This window comes from Scardinius erythrophthalmus (assembly GCF_964197995.2).
Source record: "Scardinius erythrophthalmus genome assembly, chromosome: 17".
Lineage (NCBI taxonomy): Eukaryota > Metazoa > Chordata > Actinopteri > Cypriniformes > Leuciscidae > Scardinius > Scardinius erythrophthalmus.
This window is the reverse complement of record NC_138237.1, coordinates 25,305,159-25,320,894: the sequence shown is the minus strand read 5'-3', so window position 1 is coordinate 25,320,894 and position 15,736 is coordinate 25,305,159. Positions and strand designations below refer to the sequence as shown.

The 15,736-nt window shown below is 43.3% G+C and overlaps 1 protein-coding gene across 1 annotated transcript; it reads left to right on the top strand.

Annotated features, from left to right (window-relative positions):
- Positions 1 to 1,205: 1,205 nt before the first annotated feature.
- Positions 1,206 to 15,670, top strand: serpinf2a (serpin peptidase inhibitor, clade F (alpha-2 antiplasmin, pigment epithelium derived factor), member 2a). Its single transcript, XM_081390110.1, has 8 exons — positions 1,206 to 1,337; positions 2,382 to 2,453; positions 2,591 to 2,783; positions 2,933 to 3,076; positions 3,236 to 3,424; positions 13,871 to 14,013; positions 14,134 to 14,338; positions 14,509 to 15,670. Exons 2-8 carry the CDS (start codon positions 2,397 to 2,399, stop codon positions 14,952 to 14,954), a joined length of 1,377 nt encoding a protein of 458 aa, XP_081246236.1. The 5' UTR covers positions 1,206 to 1,337; positions 2,382 to 2,396; the 3' UTR covers positions 14,955 to 15,670.
- Positions 15,671 to 15,736: the final 66 nt, after the last annotated feature.

Sequence of the window (15,736 nt, the reverse complement as noted above, 5' to 3'; positions counted from 1 at the left end):
CCATTGCATATTTTGGATGTCTTCCTCATCAGACAGAGCCAATTCAACTCTTTCAGACTGTACTAATGAGCTGATGAGTTGTTTTAGGTGTGTTAGATGAGGAAGAAATTCAAAATGTGCAGTGGTTATATACAGAGGATATACAGACACGGGTTCCCACAATCTTCAGATATCTATTTGTTTAGCTGTGGCGCCCTCTAGACTCTTACATAGTGCATAACATTTTCAATGTCCTCATTTTACTATTCTATCTAAAGCATCTAGCTAAAATCACACAGCTATTAGGCATTAATGCTATTAGACATAAATTACACTACTGTTGTATGGTGGGTTCTGAAAGTGACCTGTTGATGAACACTGTTCATTTAAGCATCAATGACGGATCATTAAGATTCTCTCATTTATTTTGTATATTGTAATATTATATATTTTAAATGGTACAGAAATATATTTGTGATAATTTCAAGATCTTATTAATTGTCATCATTGATATAACTACCAAAAGTCATGAATATTTTAATAACCATTAATGACTTTTTGCAGTTTGAGGCCTTGTTCTAGATTAGTATGGTGGGCATTGAGTCTAACGGGGCGTGAGTAAGAATTCAAGGTTTTGTGTAGGTGGACAGCTACAGGGTACAGGGTACACTGGACAAATAAAGTCCATTTGAGGCTTTTGAAACTACTTGCAAACATTACAAATTCTAGTAGTACAATTGTGATAGCAGGATTTAATAACATCCTGGAAACTTTGCAATAAATGGTTTGCACTTTAAGGTATTAGATACATATAATTACACAAAACATTATCAAAGTTAGCTGGAAATAATCTATTTATATAAGTTTGTTCATTAAATAATTGTTGTTTGTTCATTTTTCATGGTCAGGGAATTAACAAGTTTTTTAGTGCATTAATTAACAAGTAATTTTGTTTGTTCATTCTTTTTCATATAATTGAAAATAGGATTAATTTGAATATTGTTTATGTCATTTGACACAACCTCATTTAACAAACAACTGAATTATTGTTTGTTCTTTATTTTTATTTTATTTTATTATTATTATTATTATTATTATTATTATTGTGTGATATTACAGTTTTGGATTTCTATCACAAACTGAATAATCTTTATTTTGGTTGTGATTTGGTGGGCTCCTTGACCCAGGATCACATATATTAATATTTACATTTAAAACTAAATGGTGACAGAAGTCAGTGGATGATGAAACATTAACCAGCAGCACAGTGTCTGAGAGCATTCTACTCCAGTCATCTGTTCTGGATCTACATCATTCACTCTCCCTGTATTTATCACCACTTTCCTGTCAAAATCGTTGTAAGTTTATCTTTTTTTTTATAAGTTGTCATTTGCCTAAATTTTTCACCGTCATCTGTGGCTTATTCATAAATAATCTGAAGCACAGGCGTGCACGGTAGAAACAAGTTATGATAAATGTGTAAATCTGTTTTTGCAAATGATCTCAAATCACTTAATTTTAAAATAATAATATATACATTATATGAATTACATCATAAAGTGTCATTTTAAAAAAATGTATATTTTAAGGTGTAGCACGTGTAATCATATGCTTTTTATGTGTTTACATGCAAATATTTTTGAAAACATCTTTTAATTTTATGAAGATAGTCTAAGACAACTGACACTACATTAAACATAAACATTGACACTTTTTAGAATTTTACAAGCAAACTGAAAACATAATATTTTATATTAAAATTATATAGTATTATTTTATAGTATAAATATTATATTATTAAACATTTAGTACACTGCAGTAAATACCAGGATTTCCAGAAGTTACTTGTTAAAATAAAATACTCTTTTTTTTTTTTTACTGTTAAATCTGGCTTAGGCAATTTTCTATTTACTCTTGTGATGTGCTATGTGGGTTTTTGTCTCTGAGAAACTTTTAAAGGGTTGTCAAAAAAACACTTGGCATGCAAATTGATCAATGGTAACAAGGAGCAAAATACGTCATTTGCATCCACATTTATTAATTTCGCAGTGCATGCCGAAAACCTAAATAACTATAAATCTGTAATTACAAGAAATGACTAAATGCACAATGCATAATGTTGCTATTTCACAATAAACATTCATGGTATACAGTTGTTGTTTAGTAAATCTTTTTAAATTCTTTTATATCCTTTTTGTAAAAGGTTAATGTTACATTTCAATGTATGGTGTGAGATCTTTACCTTTGTACATATTTGGCTGTCCCTGGATACTTTGTGTAGAGCTGGAATCACATACAATGATGTTCTAATGTCATACTGTGCAATTGCATGTTACTTATTATTGTGGTGTACAAACATCTGAAGATATCTGATCTGATCTGTTCTGTTCTGTGTCTTCCAGGCCAAAAGTAAGAACATGAAGCACTGTCGTTTAGTGCTTATATTGCTCTGTTTCTTTAGGTTTGGACTGATGGTAAGAAACTCTCTGAGATATTAAATTATTTGCCAAATCTTGCTCATCCCCATTGTTTGTTTCAAAAATTCCGCTCTAGTTCTTTTAAAAAGCACACAGTCTTTTTACAATATTTTCTGGCCCTCTCTTCAATCCAGGCTTCTAATGAGACAGACGTTGACAAAGGGAATTGCAATGATGTCTTAAGCCTGGAGGCTCAACGAGCAGTTGGTGGTGCAGTGGCTAAACTAGGATTGGCACTTTTAGAAAAACTACAGCCTGGGTCTGAGCAACCGAATATAATCATATCACCTCTGAGTATTTCTCTTGCACTTGCTGAGCTTGCTTTAGGTGAGCATACACAAACACAAACAAATCATTGCCAACCATGCAAAGGGTGATTTTATACATTTTATGTTGTTTTTGTGTGTGTGTGTGTGTGTGTGTGTGTGTGTGTGTGTGTGTGTGTGTGTGTGTATGTATTCATTTAATTTTTTTAGGTGCAAGGAACAAGACAGAAGAGAAGTTGTTGGAAATCCTTCAGGCAAAAGAGCTGCCGAATTTTCATGAAACCTTAAGCTGTCTCCAAGAACAACTAACTGCCAAGGCTGTCAAAATGGCTTCTCGTCTCTACCTCAAACCAGGTGAAAAACTGATGGTTTGATCAAGCTAAACCTGACATTACTGGAAGATTATTTTGAGCTTGAGGTTCAGAACAAACCATGTGCTGATGTAATATGTAAGTTTTGTTGGGGTTACTTGTGCTTTTTGTAGATTCTGTAGTTGCTTTTGTCTTTGAAAAGGTTTTAGGGTGAACCAGGACTTTGTGGACAGAGCTTTGAACCTGTACAAATCCGAACCTGCACATCTGACCTCCATTGAAGAAGTCAATCGTTGGGTGGAGGAAGCCACCAAAGGTCACATAACCAACTTTATGTCCAGTCTTCCACCTAATGTTGCTATAATGTTGATTAACGCCATTCATTTTAAAGGTTGGTCTGCATTTAAGCTGTCATAAATAAGATAAAACATAACAGAGGGATCAATAACATAATGCTCATTGTCTGGATTTATTAATTTATTATTATTATTATTATTAGAAATACATTAAAAATAAATACAGTGACTTGAATACACATTTTCTATGATGAGCATGTTTTTAATTTCAGGGTTAAAATTAAAAGTATTTTTTTTGGAGAATGTAAAATATCAGGGTGATACAACTGTCCTGATATCATAATGAAGAAAAGGCCTCTTTAAAATAATGAAATTCTTGAAAAGAAACCTTATAGTAGTTTTATAAAATGATTATTTATTGTTATTATTAATACTTCTCAAAACTTATGATACGTATGAAGTAATACGTCATTGTATAAAATAATACTTTTTAAAATATTTTTTGAAAATAATTAAAATGTGTACACTCACATGTATTCAAGGTGTAAGGAAAACGTCTCGGGTTATGACTATAACCCTTGTTCCCTGAGAAGGGAACGAGAGACTGCGTCGTTGAAAACGACTCTTTGGGGACGCTCCCTTAGCGTGCGCCTCTGAAGTATGAATGAAACTATTCCAATCCTGATAGGTGTTGCGTCATGACGTAACATGTGACGGCATAACCGGATGCATAAAAGTGACGCTGGCACAAACACACATTAGCCTAGCGATGAAGCAAGCCGCTCTGAGGCATTGAGGGGCGTGGCAGGACGACGCAGTGTCTCATTCCCTTCTCAGGGAACAAGGGTTATAGTCATAACCCGAGACGTTCCCTTTCGAGGGAACTTGCACTGCGTCGTTGAAAACGACTCTTTGGGGAACGAATGCCCACTAGGCCACGCACCGAGAAAAGGCCTGCCCTAGAGTGAAACTGATCTCAGGCACCCAGCTGGGACGAAAGCACATGTGCGCCAGGCGTACTAGGGAGGTGCAGACTATAAAACCTGATAAAAGTGTGCGGGGTAGCCCAACCGGCTGCCTCACAGATCTCCTGGAGGGGCACTCCTGAGAGGAGGGCCCTAGAGGACGCCATGCCTCTAGTAGAATGAGCCCTTATGGCCAAAGGTGAAGGCAAATTGCGCACCTTGTAGGCCGAGGAAATAGCCTGAACAATCCAATTACTAATAGTTTGTTTGGACACAGGGAGCCCCTTACTAGGTGACCCAAAACACACTAACAATTGGTCCGACCTCCTCCAAGAAGAGGACCTCTCGAGGTAAACGCTCAGAGCTCAGAGCAGATGGAGCCTCTCTTCTTCCGCCGACACATGAGGTGGAGGATGAAATGCCTGCAGGACCGTAGACCGTGCCGTGTTAGAAGGCACCTTAGGCACATAGCCAGGACTCGGGTGCAGAATGGCCTTAACTCCCCCAGGGGCAAACTCCAAGCAAGCTGGTGTTACTGCCAGAGCTTGAAGATCTCCCACCCTCTTAAGAGAGGTAATAGCTAAGAGAAAAGCCATCTTGAACGTCAAGTCCTTGGGCGAAGCCGACTGAAGGGGTTCGAAGGGGGCCAGGGATAATCCTTCGAGAACCACCACCAGGTCTCAGGCAGGAACCCTGGACCTGGTTGTCGGTCTCATCCTCCATGCACCACGGAGAAAACGAATGACCAGCTGGTGCCTCCCCAGAGGCCCATCACTCAATGGTGCATGGAACGCCGCAATGGCAGCCATGTACACCTTAAGTGTGGAAGGGGAGAGACCCGTAGAGAAACGATCTTGAAGAAACTCCAGAACTGAAGCCACCGGGCAGTTAACTGGATCTAACTCATGTTCTCTACACCAAGTGGAAAACACATTCCACTTGAGGCCATATAATCTCCTAGTAGACGGAGCCCTGGAGCTAAGTATGGTTTCAACCACCCCGGCTGATAGACCAGCATTTAGGTACTGAACCCCCTCAGGGGCCAGACCCACAGTTTCCACAGCTCTGGACGAGGGTGGAATATTGTGCCCTCCGCCTGAGACAACAGATCCCTCCTCAGAGGAATCTGCCACGGCGGAGCTATCAGGAGTGAAATTATGTCTGAAAACCATACTCGGGCCGGCCACAACGGGGCTACCAGAAGAAGACTGATGCCCTCCTGACGGACCCTTTCCAGGACTCCCGGGAGCAGAGCGATTGGGGGAAAAGCATACAGGCGTAGCCTCGGCCAGGCCTGTACCATAGCATCCAACCCCAGTGGGGCTGGATGCGTGAGGGAAAACCAAAGTGGACAGTGGGACGTCTCTCGAGACGCAAACAGATCCACTTCCATTGGTCCAAACCTCTCCCATATCAACTTCACCACCTCTGGGTGAAGTCTCCATTCCCCGGGCCTCAGCCCCTGCCTCGACAGGATGTCTGCTCCCTGATTCTGAACCCCCGGAACGTACATTGCCCTGATAGACAATAGTTTCCCTTGGGACCAAAGGATAATCTGATGCGCCAATCTGGATAGAGGGCGCGATCTGAGTCCCCCTTGTCGGTTCAGATAAGCTACCACTGATGTATTGTCCGATCGTATCAGGACATGGTAACCCTTGACGTCTGGGAGGAAGCTCCTCAGAGCTCTGAACACAGCCAACATCTCCAGGCAATTTATATGCCAAGAATGATGATGGTCCTGCCACAGACCCCTTGCAAAGCGGCCGTCCATGACCGCGCCCCAGCCAGTGAGGGACGCATCTGTCGAAACGGTTTTCCAGCGACATGACGCTCCTAACGCTGGCCCTTGGGACAGGAACCAAGGTTTCTTCCATATTACTAGAGCACGAAGGCATCTGCGCGTTACTCTGATCATACGGAAGGGATTCCCCTTGGGGGAAAACACCTTGGCTTTCAGCCACCACTGAAGGGGCCTCATATGTAGAAGGCCCAAAGGTATAATGTTGGATGCCACTGCCATGAGGCCCAGCAGTCTTTGAAATTGCTTTACAGTGATGGCATGGCCTAGCCTTATCCCGGACACCATCGCCAGAATGGACTCGATACGCGCAGGAGACATCCGTGCCCGCATCGTAACCGAATTCCACACCACGCCCAGAAATGTTGTGCTCTGGAATGGTTCTAACACGCTCTTCTTTGTGTTGAGTCTCAACCCCAAGCACTGAATGTGGCCAAGGACGACATCTCGATGCCGAACTGCCATTTCTCGAGACTGGGCCAAAATGAGCCAGTCGTTGATATAATTCAGTATGCGGATGCCCTGAAGTCTCAGTGGAGCTAGTGCTGCATCCATGCATTTGGTGAACGTGCGGGGAGAGAGTGCTAGGCCGAACGGAAGAACCCGATATTGGTAAGCTTCGCCTCCGAAAGCGAACCTCAGGAACCTCCTGTGACATGGAAGGATGGAGACATGAAAATAAGCGTCTTTTAGATCTATCGTGACAAACCAGTCCTCGGATCTGATTTGATTCACGATGATGGGAATAGTTAGCGTTTTGAACCTGAACCTCCTCAGAGAATGGTTCAAATGTCTTAGATCTAAAATTGGCCTCAGCCCTCCATCCTTTTTTGGAACTATAAAGTACCGGCTGTAAAACCCGGACTCCCTGTCTGAAGGAGGGACATGTTCTATGGCCTCCTTTAACAGCAGAGATTACACTTCTTGTTCCATCACCTGAGCCTGCTCTGGAACCACTGTAGTCTGCACCACCCCAGAGAATTTGCAGTCTGTATCCTAATTTTATTATACGCAGGACCCATGCAGATATGTTGGGAAGATGATACCATGCCTCTACAAAATCTGCTAAGGGAACCAGCCTCTCGAGGCTGGCCTCGGGTGTTCCTAGCACTGTTCTCGACCTCCTGAAGCGAGGGATCAGCAGGATTTAGTCGATACAGTTTTCGTGACCCTAACTGATGCTCGTTTTCTACTTCTTGACACGAACGACACGGTGTGCGTTCGCTGGAAATTGATGCGGCCCGAAGCGTCAGAGACGACAGGAAACTTACATCGATTCCCCGAGGGCTCCGCTGCGAGAACAACCTCGGTTGCTCTGCAGCTGGGGGGGGGGGGGAGCCCTCAGAAGTCCTACTACCCCAGCTAGGACCTCTTTCCCGAAGCCCTCCTAGCCTGAAGGATGTCTCTCAAGTCGCCCTTCTGGCCGAAAGTCTTCTGCTGAGAACGCTTCCTCTGTTGCCAAGCTCCCGAAGGAAGGGCTCTAGAGGCAACGCTCTCTTTTTGTTCCTGGCGGTATGAGGAGCTGGATGACGGCTGGGGCTGATCCCTTTGCCCCACCCTACTCGACTTCAGTTTAGATCGACGGGGGAGGAACTGCTGAAACGCTGCAGATTGTTTCTTCGTCTCCTGAAACCTGTCGACGACAGCTGCAACTGCGTCGCCGAACAGGCCAGAAGACGAGAGCGGCGCATCAAGGAGAAATGATTTATCCTTCTCCTTGATGCCTGACAAATTCAGCCACAGATGTCTCTCCGTGGCTACCATAGCTGCCATAGAGCGGCCGATAGCGCGGGCCGCCTCTTTAGTAGCCCGGAGAGACAAATCTGTGGCTTTACGAAGTTGGACAATATCCTCAGGTGTTGGTCCCTCCCCCTCATCCAAGTCTTTCAGGAGGTTGGCCTGGTATGCCTGCAAAATAGCCATCGAATGCAGACATGAACCAGCACGACCTGCCGCCATATAAGCCCTACCAACCAATGCAGAGGTATCTCTGCATGGTTTACTGGGCAGCGCCGGGGCTTTAAGGGAAGATGCCGCTTCAGGAGAGAGGTATCCAGCGAGTGCCTCCTCCACCTTTGGCATCTTCCCATAACCCATATCCATTGCCCCTAAAACATTACTATAATCGACCACTGCTGGATTATAGATACGGGACGAATGGGGTTTTTCCCACGATCTCGAAATCTCTTTGTGGAGATCGGGAAAAAACGGTAAACCCCGGCGCTGAGGCTGTGACCTGTGCTGCAGGAAATGCTCATCTAATTTACTTTTTATTTGCGTTCCCTGCTCATCTTGTGGCCAGCTAATATTGAGTCTGGCCACAGCACGAGTCACAACCTCAATCAGCTCCTCATACGCATGACCATGAACTGGTGAGCTTTGTTCACGGTCATCCGCCTCGATGCTGAGAACATCCACTTCCTCGGAAGCAGAGAGCTCAAGCATCGGGCCCTGATCATGGGCAGAAGAAGCCGCAGCGCGGGCTTCTGCACCACGAGCAGGAACCTCAGGATCCTCAGATGACGAATGAGAAAGTGCCGCAGCAGTCTCATTCTCATCTGCAAGATCCTTCTGCGATCCCCACGAGCTCAATCGCCGCGCCGCCTCGACTGACGCGGGACAAGACCTGTGGGGAGCGCGAGCCTGATCATGCTCATCAAAACAAGCCAGGCGGGAGCGCAGCACTCTTATTGATAGTGCTTCACAGTCGCTGCAAGCAGCCCCCTCGAGAGCTGCCCGGGCGTGCTGCACTCCCAAACAGATCACACACAGCTGATGTGTGTCCCCACCCGTGATGTATCTAGGGCAGGGGTGCACACATTGCTTGAACTGTTCACTCGTCATCATATAAATATCACTCTTTCACAGACAAACAACACCAAATAGAACGAACAACAACAGAGAGCGCTTGCTGAAGAGCGAAAGCTAATGTGTGTTTGTGCCAGCGTCACTTTTATGCATCCGGTTATGCCGTCACATGTTACATCATGACGCAACACCAATCAGGATTGGAATAGTTTCATTCATACTTCAGAGGCGCACGCTAAGAGAGTGTCCCCAAAGAGTCGTTTTCAACGACGCAGTGCGAGTTCCCTCGAAAGAGAACATGTTCCCTTTTGAGAAAACTTAGACGCTGCGTCATTGCACTGATGCTATGGGAATGCCTTAAGTGTGCACCGGTGTCTGAAGCAAGTGTGAAATCAAACTATTGGCTTACAGAGGTCAGGTGAGAAAGCGTGGCGAACCATCAAAACCATTAAAGGGCAAGTACGTCACGAATGAGAGTCAGACATCTGTGCCCCATGGTTTGGGTTCCATGTTTACAGAAGCAGTGCGGCATCTTTGATCACGAGGATTGCAGGTTGAATTGGTTAAGCTGAGCTTGAGACAGGTGTTCCCCTTTCTTTTGCTCTGTCTTCCAACTCTGTGTCCCATTTTGGATCTGGAAGCTCTGCAAATTCTTCTGATCCAAATAGAGAACTATTAATAAAATGAAAAAATAAATGTAACACGTGTGCCATCATTCCTTTACTATAACATTCGAGGGATGACGCTCACAATGTGTGTGACAAGCAAACAGTTCAGGAGCGATCTGTGAATGACATTTCCCACTGTGTACATATGTGCACTATGGGGAGATTCAGATTCAGCTCCGCTCCCATTTGACTTTCTTCCCGAGGGTGGCTCAAGAGCAGGGGTTTCACTCTTGTGACCATCTGTGAGCCATAAAGGTTAAACGCCAAGCTTGGGAAGGTTGCCGTCGCAGGATTATCACGGTGGATGCCTCTTTTGCAGGATGGGGTGCGGTCTTGGATGGCCATCCAGCTCATGATCTCTGGCAGGGCCACCATCTCATATGACATTTAATTGCCTGGAAGATGAGGGCCATAGCAATGGAATCGCTAGGGATCGATAGGCCATTTCCGAGGGACTACCATGTGTTGTTCCTGTTGGCCCCTGTTCAGGTTGGTGCAGCAGTACCTGCTCTGGACCAAGAACAGACTGCTCTCACTTGGGGAGATTCCAGGGCATTTAAATATAGGAGCAGACATCCTGTCAAGGCATTGGCTGAGGCCCAGGATCGCTCTGCTCCTGAGAGTTCTTGCGAGGATCCGTCTGGATGAGGTACACCTTCTACTAGTCGCACCATTCTGGCCGGCCTAAGTATGGTTTGGGGATTTAGTGTTTCTCCTGGAAAGCTCACCTTGGGAGATTCCAACCAGGAAGGATCTTCTATCCCAGGTTCAGGGGACAATCTTTCACCCCCGGTCAGAGATTTGGAAGCTGTGAGTCTGGACCCTGGGGGATACCAGCTCATAGATTCTGTTCTCTTAACTGAAGTTGTTGATACCATTCTTAATGCTAAGTCTCCCTCTACTAGGTGACTTTATGCTCATAAATGGCATCTCTTTTCATCATGGTGTGAACAGTGTCATCAACCCAGTTTACTGCCCAGTTGGTTCAGTACTGGAGTTTCTCTTCACTGGAGCTCAGTACTGAACTTCTCTGGAGTTCAGTACAAGAGCGTCTCTTAGCAGGACTGACCCCTGCTACCCTAAAGGTGTCTGTGGCCACTATTTTGACTTGGTACATGGTACATTAACATTGATGGGGCTTCGGTGGGGAAGCATGTCCTGGTGTCCGGGTTCCTGTGCGGTGCCAGCGAGATGGGATCTCTCTATTGTATTAGAAGGATTGTTGGATGCTCCCTTTGGTGTCAGCCTCAGAGAAGCTTCTGACTCTTTAGGTGGCTCGGCTAGTAGCTATGACTTATTTTTTAGAGGGTAGGAGATTTGCCTCCTCCTGTCTTGATTCTGCCAATGGGCTGGTCAGCGTGCATATTGCACCCTAGGCTGGACTACATTCCAAAATTGCTTTCATCACTATTTTATCCTATTGTTCTTCAAGCCTTCTCCCCTCCACCATTTCACTCGTCAGAACAGGAGAGATTGAATGTATTGTGTCCATTCCGTCTCCTTATTACTTATGTCCACCGGTCAGGCCAGTTGCGTAAAATTATCAATGGTTTGTCTGCTTTGGGGAGCGGTTTCAGATGTGGATTCTCTCGCCTCTAGGAATCAGAGCCCATTCTACTTGTGTGGCTACCTCAAAGGCAGTGGCAAAAGGTGGTCTTTGCGAGATGTTTGTGCTGTGGCAAACTGGTCCTCTCCGCACACATTCATCAGGTTTTATAGTGTGGATGTGAATGCGACCCCAGGATCTCAAGTCTTTTAGTGCTGATTCTTCCTGTAACGACAGTTTTGTGCTTGTGCACACTTTTCACAACCTGGGGTGCTGGCATCCTCTTACTACACTCTAAGGAAATAAAGTATATAATTGTACCTTTAGGGGTACAATGGCTTGTCACTGGGGCTATACCCTTAAGGGTACAATAGCCGCTTTCCGACCAAGTAGTTACAGGAACTTAGTTATAGGAACTGTCCACTTCTAAACAGTTCTATGTACTACTCTCCCCCAAACTCGGTTTTGCTGTTTGCGTTCTCACTGGCCAAGTGGCCATAGGAACTGGTAGGAGGGGTAAGGGAGTGACGCAAGCACAGCTACTTTTATTTTGACGGAGCAACGGACCTTTATTTTGACGGTGCTGAGAACGCCAGAGCAAACAATGCTCGCATTCTCTGTGTTCATTAGTTAGCGATCTGTCTAACAGTACTGTTTAACATGTTATTAGATAGAATTGTTATAGAAAGTACACAGTAAATGAAAAAAAGTTATTAGCCTATGCCGTGTGGTTGATGTCCAGTGTTGCTAGCTGATCAGAAATACATAATCATGTTTGACTTGTTCCCCTCAAAGTTGCGTTGGATTTTCTCTTCAGCATAAAGGTTTAGAGGCCCATCTATAGCCGCTTTCCGACCAAGTAGTTACAGGAACTTAGTTCTAGGAACTGTCCTCTTCTAAACAGTTCTAAGAACTACTCTCCCCCAAACTCGGTTTTGCTGTTTGCGTTCGCACTGGCCAAGTGTCCATAGGAACTGGTAGGAGGGGTAAGGGAGTGACGCAAGCACGGTGACTTTTATTTTGACGGCGCGACGGACCTTTATTTTGGCGGCGCTGAGAACGCCAGAGCAAACAATGCTTGCATTCTCTGTGTTTATTAGTTAGCGATCTGTCTAACACAGTACTGTTTAATATCTTATTAGATATAACTGTTATAGAAAGTAGACAGTATATGAAAAAAGGTTATTAGCCTAACGTTATGCTGTGTGGTTGATGTCCAGTGTTGCTAGCTGGGCAGATAAACATAATCATGTTTGGCTTGGTCTCCTCAAAGTTTCGTTGGATTTTCTCTTCAGCATAAAGGTTTAGAGACCCATCTATCACTGTTTTCCATGTTTGTATAGTTAGTTTATGGAGTAAATATAGGCTATAATCTGTGTGTTTACATTCTAGCTGTTAAAAATGGCGGGTGCTGGTGTTCCGCGTGCGTTCGGTCAATCAGCGTACACTAACGTCAGGGGTAGTTCCTATAGTACTGGTTTAGACCCTACTCTGAAGTAGGACCTAAATTAGTTCCTACATATAGAGTTCCTAGAACTAAAATCGTTCCTAGTCGGCGTGTTCGCACCGTAGGAACATCCGGGTACTTTAGTCAATAGTTCTAGGAACTGTGAAAAGGTTCCTCCGGTCGGAAAACGGCTTATCACTGTTTTCCATGTTTGTATCTAGTTTCTGAAGTAAATATAATCTGTGTGTTTACATATAGCTGTTTTAAAAATGTCAGGTGCTGGTGTTTTGCGTGCGTTCAGTCATCAGCGTACACTAACGTCACGGGTAGTTCCTATAGTGCTGGTTTAGACCCTACTCTGAAGTAGGAGCTAAATTAGTTCCTCCAAATGGAGTTCCTAGAACTAAAGTCGTTCCTAGTCGGCGTGTTCGCACCGCAGGAACATACGGGTACTTTAGCCAATAGTTCTAGGAACTGTGAAAAGGTTCCTCCGGTCGGAAAGCGGCTAATATTGTAACTTGACCTTTAAAAGAAACGGTACATATATGACCCTCATAAAAAGGTACATATATGTACTTTGATGTCCAATAATAAGCCCTATGGGATACGTTAGTGTAGATTGTACCTTGGGGGACAGAAATGGACTCCTACTGTACCCTATTTCTGACAGTGTATGACGGCACTGGTATTAATGTTCCCAAATCGTAAATGTAATGATGCAGCATCGAAGTTCCCTTTGAAAGGGAATCTAAGGGTATGTAACCCGATTCCCTGAGATGGGAACGAGACGCTGCATCCTGTTGCCATTTTTCAAATACGCCTGCGTGGCTTATTCAGACAATTAGAATCTGGGGAATCCATGATGTAGATGCGCTTTTATGGTCTTGAACTATGCTTTGTCACCTGACCTCCATCGGTCAATAGGATTTGAATGATTTCAAACATGCTTCAGACCCCGGCTCATGCTGAAGCCGCTCCCATAGTGCCAACGCAATGACACAGTGTCTTGTTCCCATCTCAGGAACCGAACCAGGTTACATTCGTAACACTGAGACATTATTACTTTTTACCTTGATGGTTACACCACATAACATTTTACAGTCATTAAAGTTTTACTTTTTAAAAAAGTTTTTAAAAGCCAAATGAAACAGTGTTTGAGAACTTGACAGATGTTTAATTTAGATTTTTAAAAGATTTTTTATTTTATTTTAAGATACTATTATTATTCATTGACCCCATAAATTAAAAAGAAGTAAGTGGAAATGTAGGAGTAGGAATTCAGCTTCATCCATGTCTTTTCTCTTAGGAGAGTGGCAATCCCGCTTTGATTCCAAGTTCACTGTAAAGGATATCTTTTACATTGACAAAAAAACCTCTGTAAAAGTGGACATGATGATGGGATCCAAATATCCACTCAGTATGTTTGTAGATAGAAAAGACGGCACACAGGTAATCTAGCTGTTTTTTTAATTTTGTATCATAATTGGAATGGATCAGTATTTTGTTTTAAATTTAGCCAAAAGCCTGTAAATAGAGAATTTTGATTTGGTATATTCATACTGCTTTTAGGTTGCAAGGTTTCCTTTTCAAGGAAATATGAGTCTTCTGGTGGTAATGCCAATGCCAGTGCATGGAAATCTGTCAAACGCGGCTGCCAAACTCAACATATCGGGCCTGTATAAACAGTTTCAAAGTGAGAAGTCCATGCATGTGAAACTACCCAAATTCAAACTTGAGTTCAAGCAGGATCTGCAACAAGCACTCACAAGCATGGGTAAGATAAAAAAGAGCTAAATCTACATGTTCTCGATTGAGATTTGGTGAAATCTGCCCTTATAAGGCGATGTCCTTTGGTCTACATGAAGTCGATCAATGTTGTTGTGAAGTGAGGGTTAATAATTCAGTAAAACAGAACTGTCACCCACACTCATCTATTTCATTTAGGTCTGGGTTTGCTGTTTACTGGGCCTGATTTATCCAGAATCTCACCAGGTGCATTAGTGGTTTCGGGAGTACAACATGCCTCAAGCATGGAGCTGAGCGAGGAGGGGGCTGAAGCTTCAGCTGCGACCGCTGTCACTCTAGTACGTACCGTTCCTACATTTGCAGTCAACATGCCGTTCATCTTCGCATTGGTGGATGATGCCTCTTACACGCCTCTCTTCCTGGGTGTTGTTACCAACCCTAACCCTGGAGCGACAACGGAACAAAGTGATGACCCAAAAACTGAAACTGAAAGCAGCATGAAGCCAAGCAAAGTGCCCCTGAGCGATGAGACACTAAATGATGGTCCACATAGGGAAAATATGCTAAGTTACATGCTAAATATGTGGAAGGACACAGTTCCTCAGCAGTTCCTTGGACATCAGGAGATGGAGGATGGGAACTAAATAGAGGACGGATCTGTCCATATTACAGAACATATTTTGACAACTGTAATGTGAAATGCAGAGTGTTGCTGTTCATGGCCTGCTCTATATGATTGATGGATGCCATTTTGAGTTTGAATGAAAAATGTGGCTGTTCAATGGCATCGACCCTGACTAAGGTTTATGTAAGGGATAATGTATAGTCAGTCGGTCACTACTGCAAAATAACCTCAGACAGGGTGATCAGGAGCCCAATATGGGTTCATTTTGCATTAATGATCAATTGACTACATTTTCTCAGGTATTGCATGGCTATTTGCCAAATAAAATAAATATATGGACATGAAAATTTTATTTGAGTTGAAATTATTTTATAGTGTGTTGACGCTGGCAAACGGACATTATTTTGAAATATTTTTCCACTAGTCCACCAATCAGAATCAAGTATTCTAGGGACCTGTGTAAATGCATCTCAACCTGGTATAACCCAATCCCCCTCTAATTATTAAACGTGCAGATAAACAATTATACATATAATTACATTGCTATAAAGCTAAAATATAAAACTATCCGAAATAAATGTAGGCCTAGTAATCGAAGTCTGTTTCTCAGTAGCCTACATTATTTTTTTATAACAAAATGCTAAAAATAAACCAAACAAGAGTTTTTTTTTCTAATGCTAAAGTAAATGGTTCTGTATTATGACCTGTACAAAAGTAATAACTTATTTAACATGCAAAAAAAAAAAAAAAAAAAAAAAAAAAAAAAAAAAAAATTAAAAGAAGAAATCGTTTATGCACTGA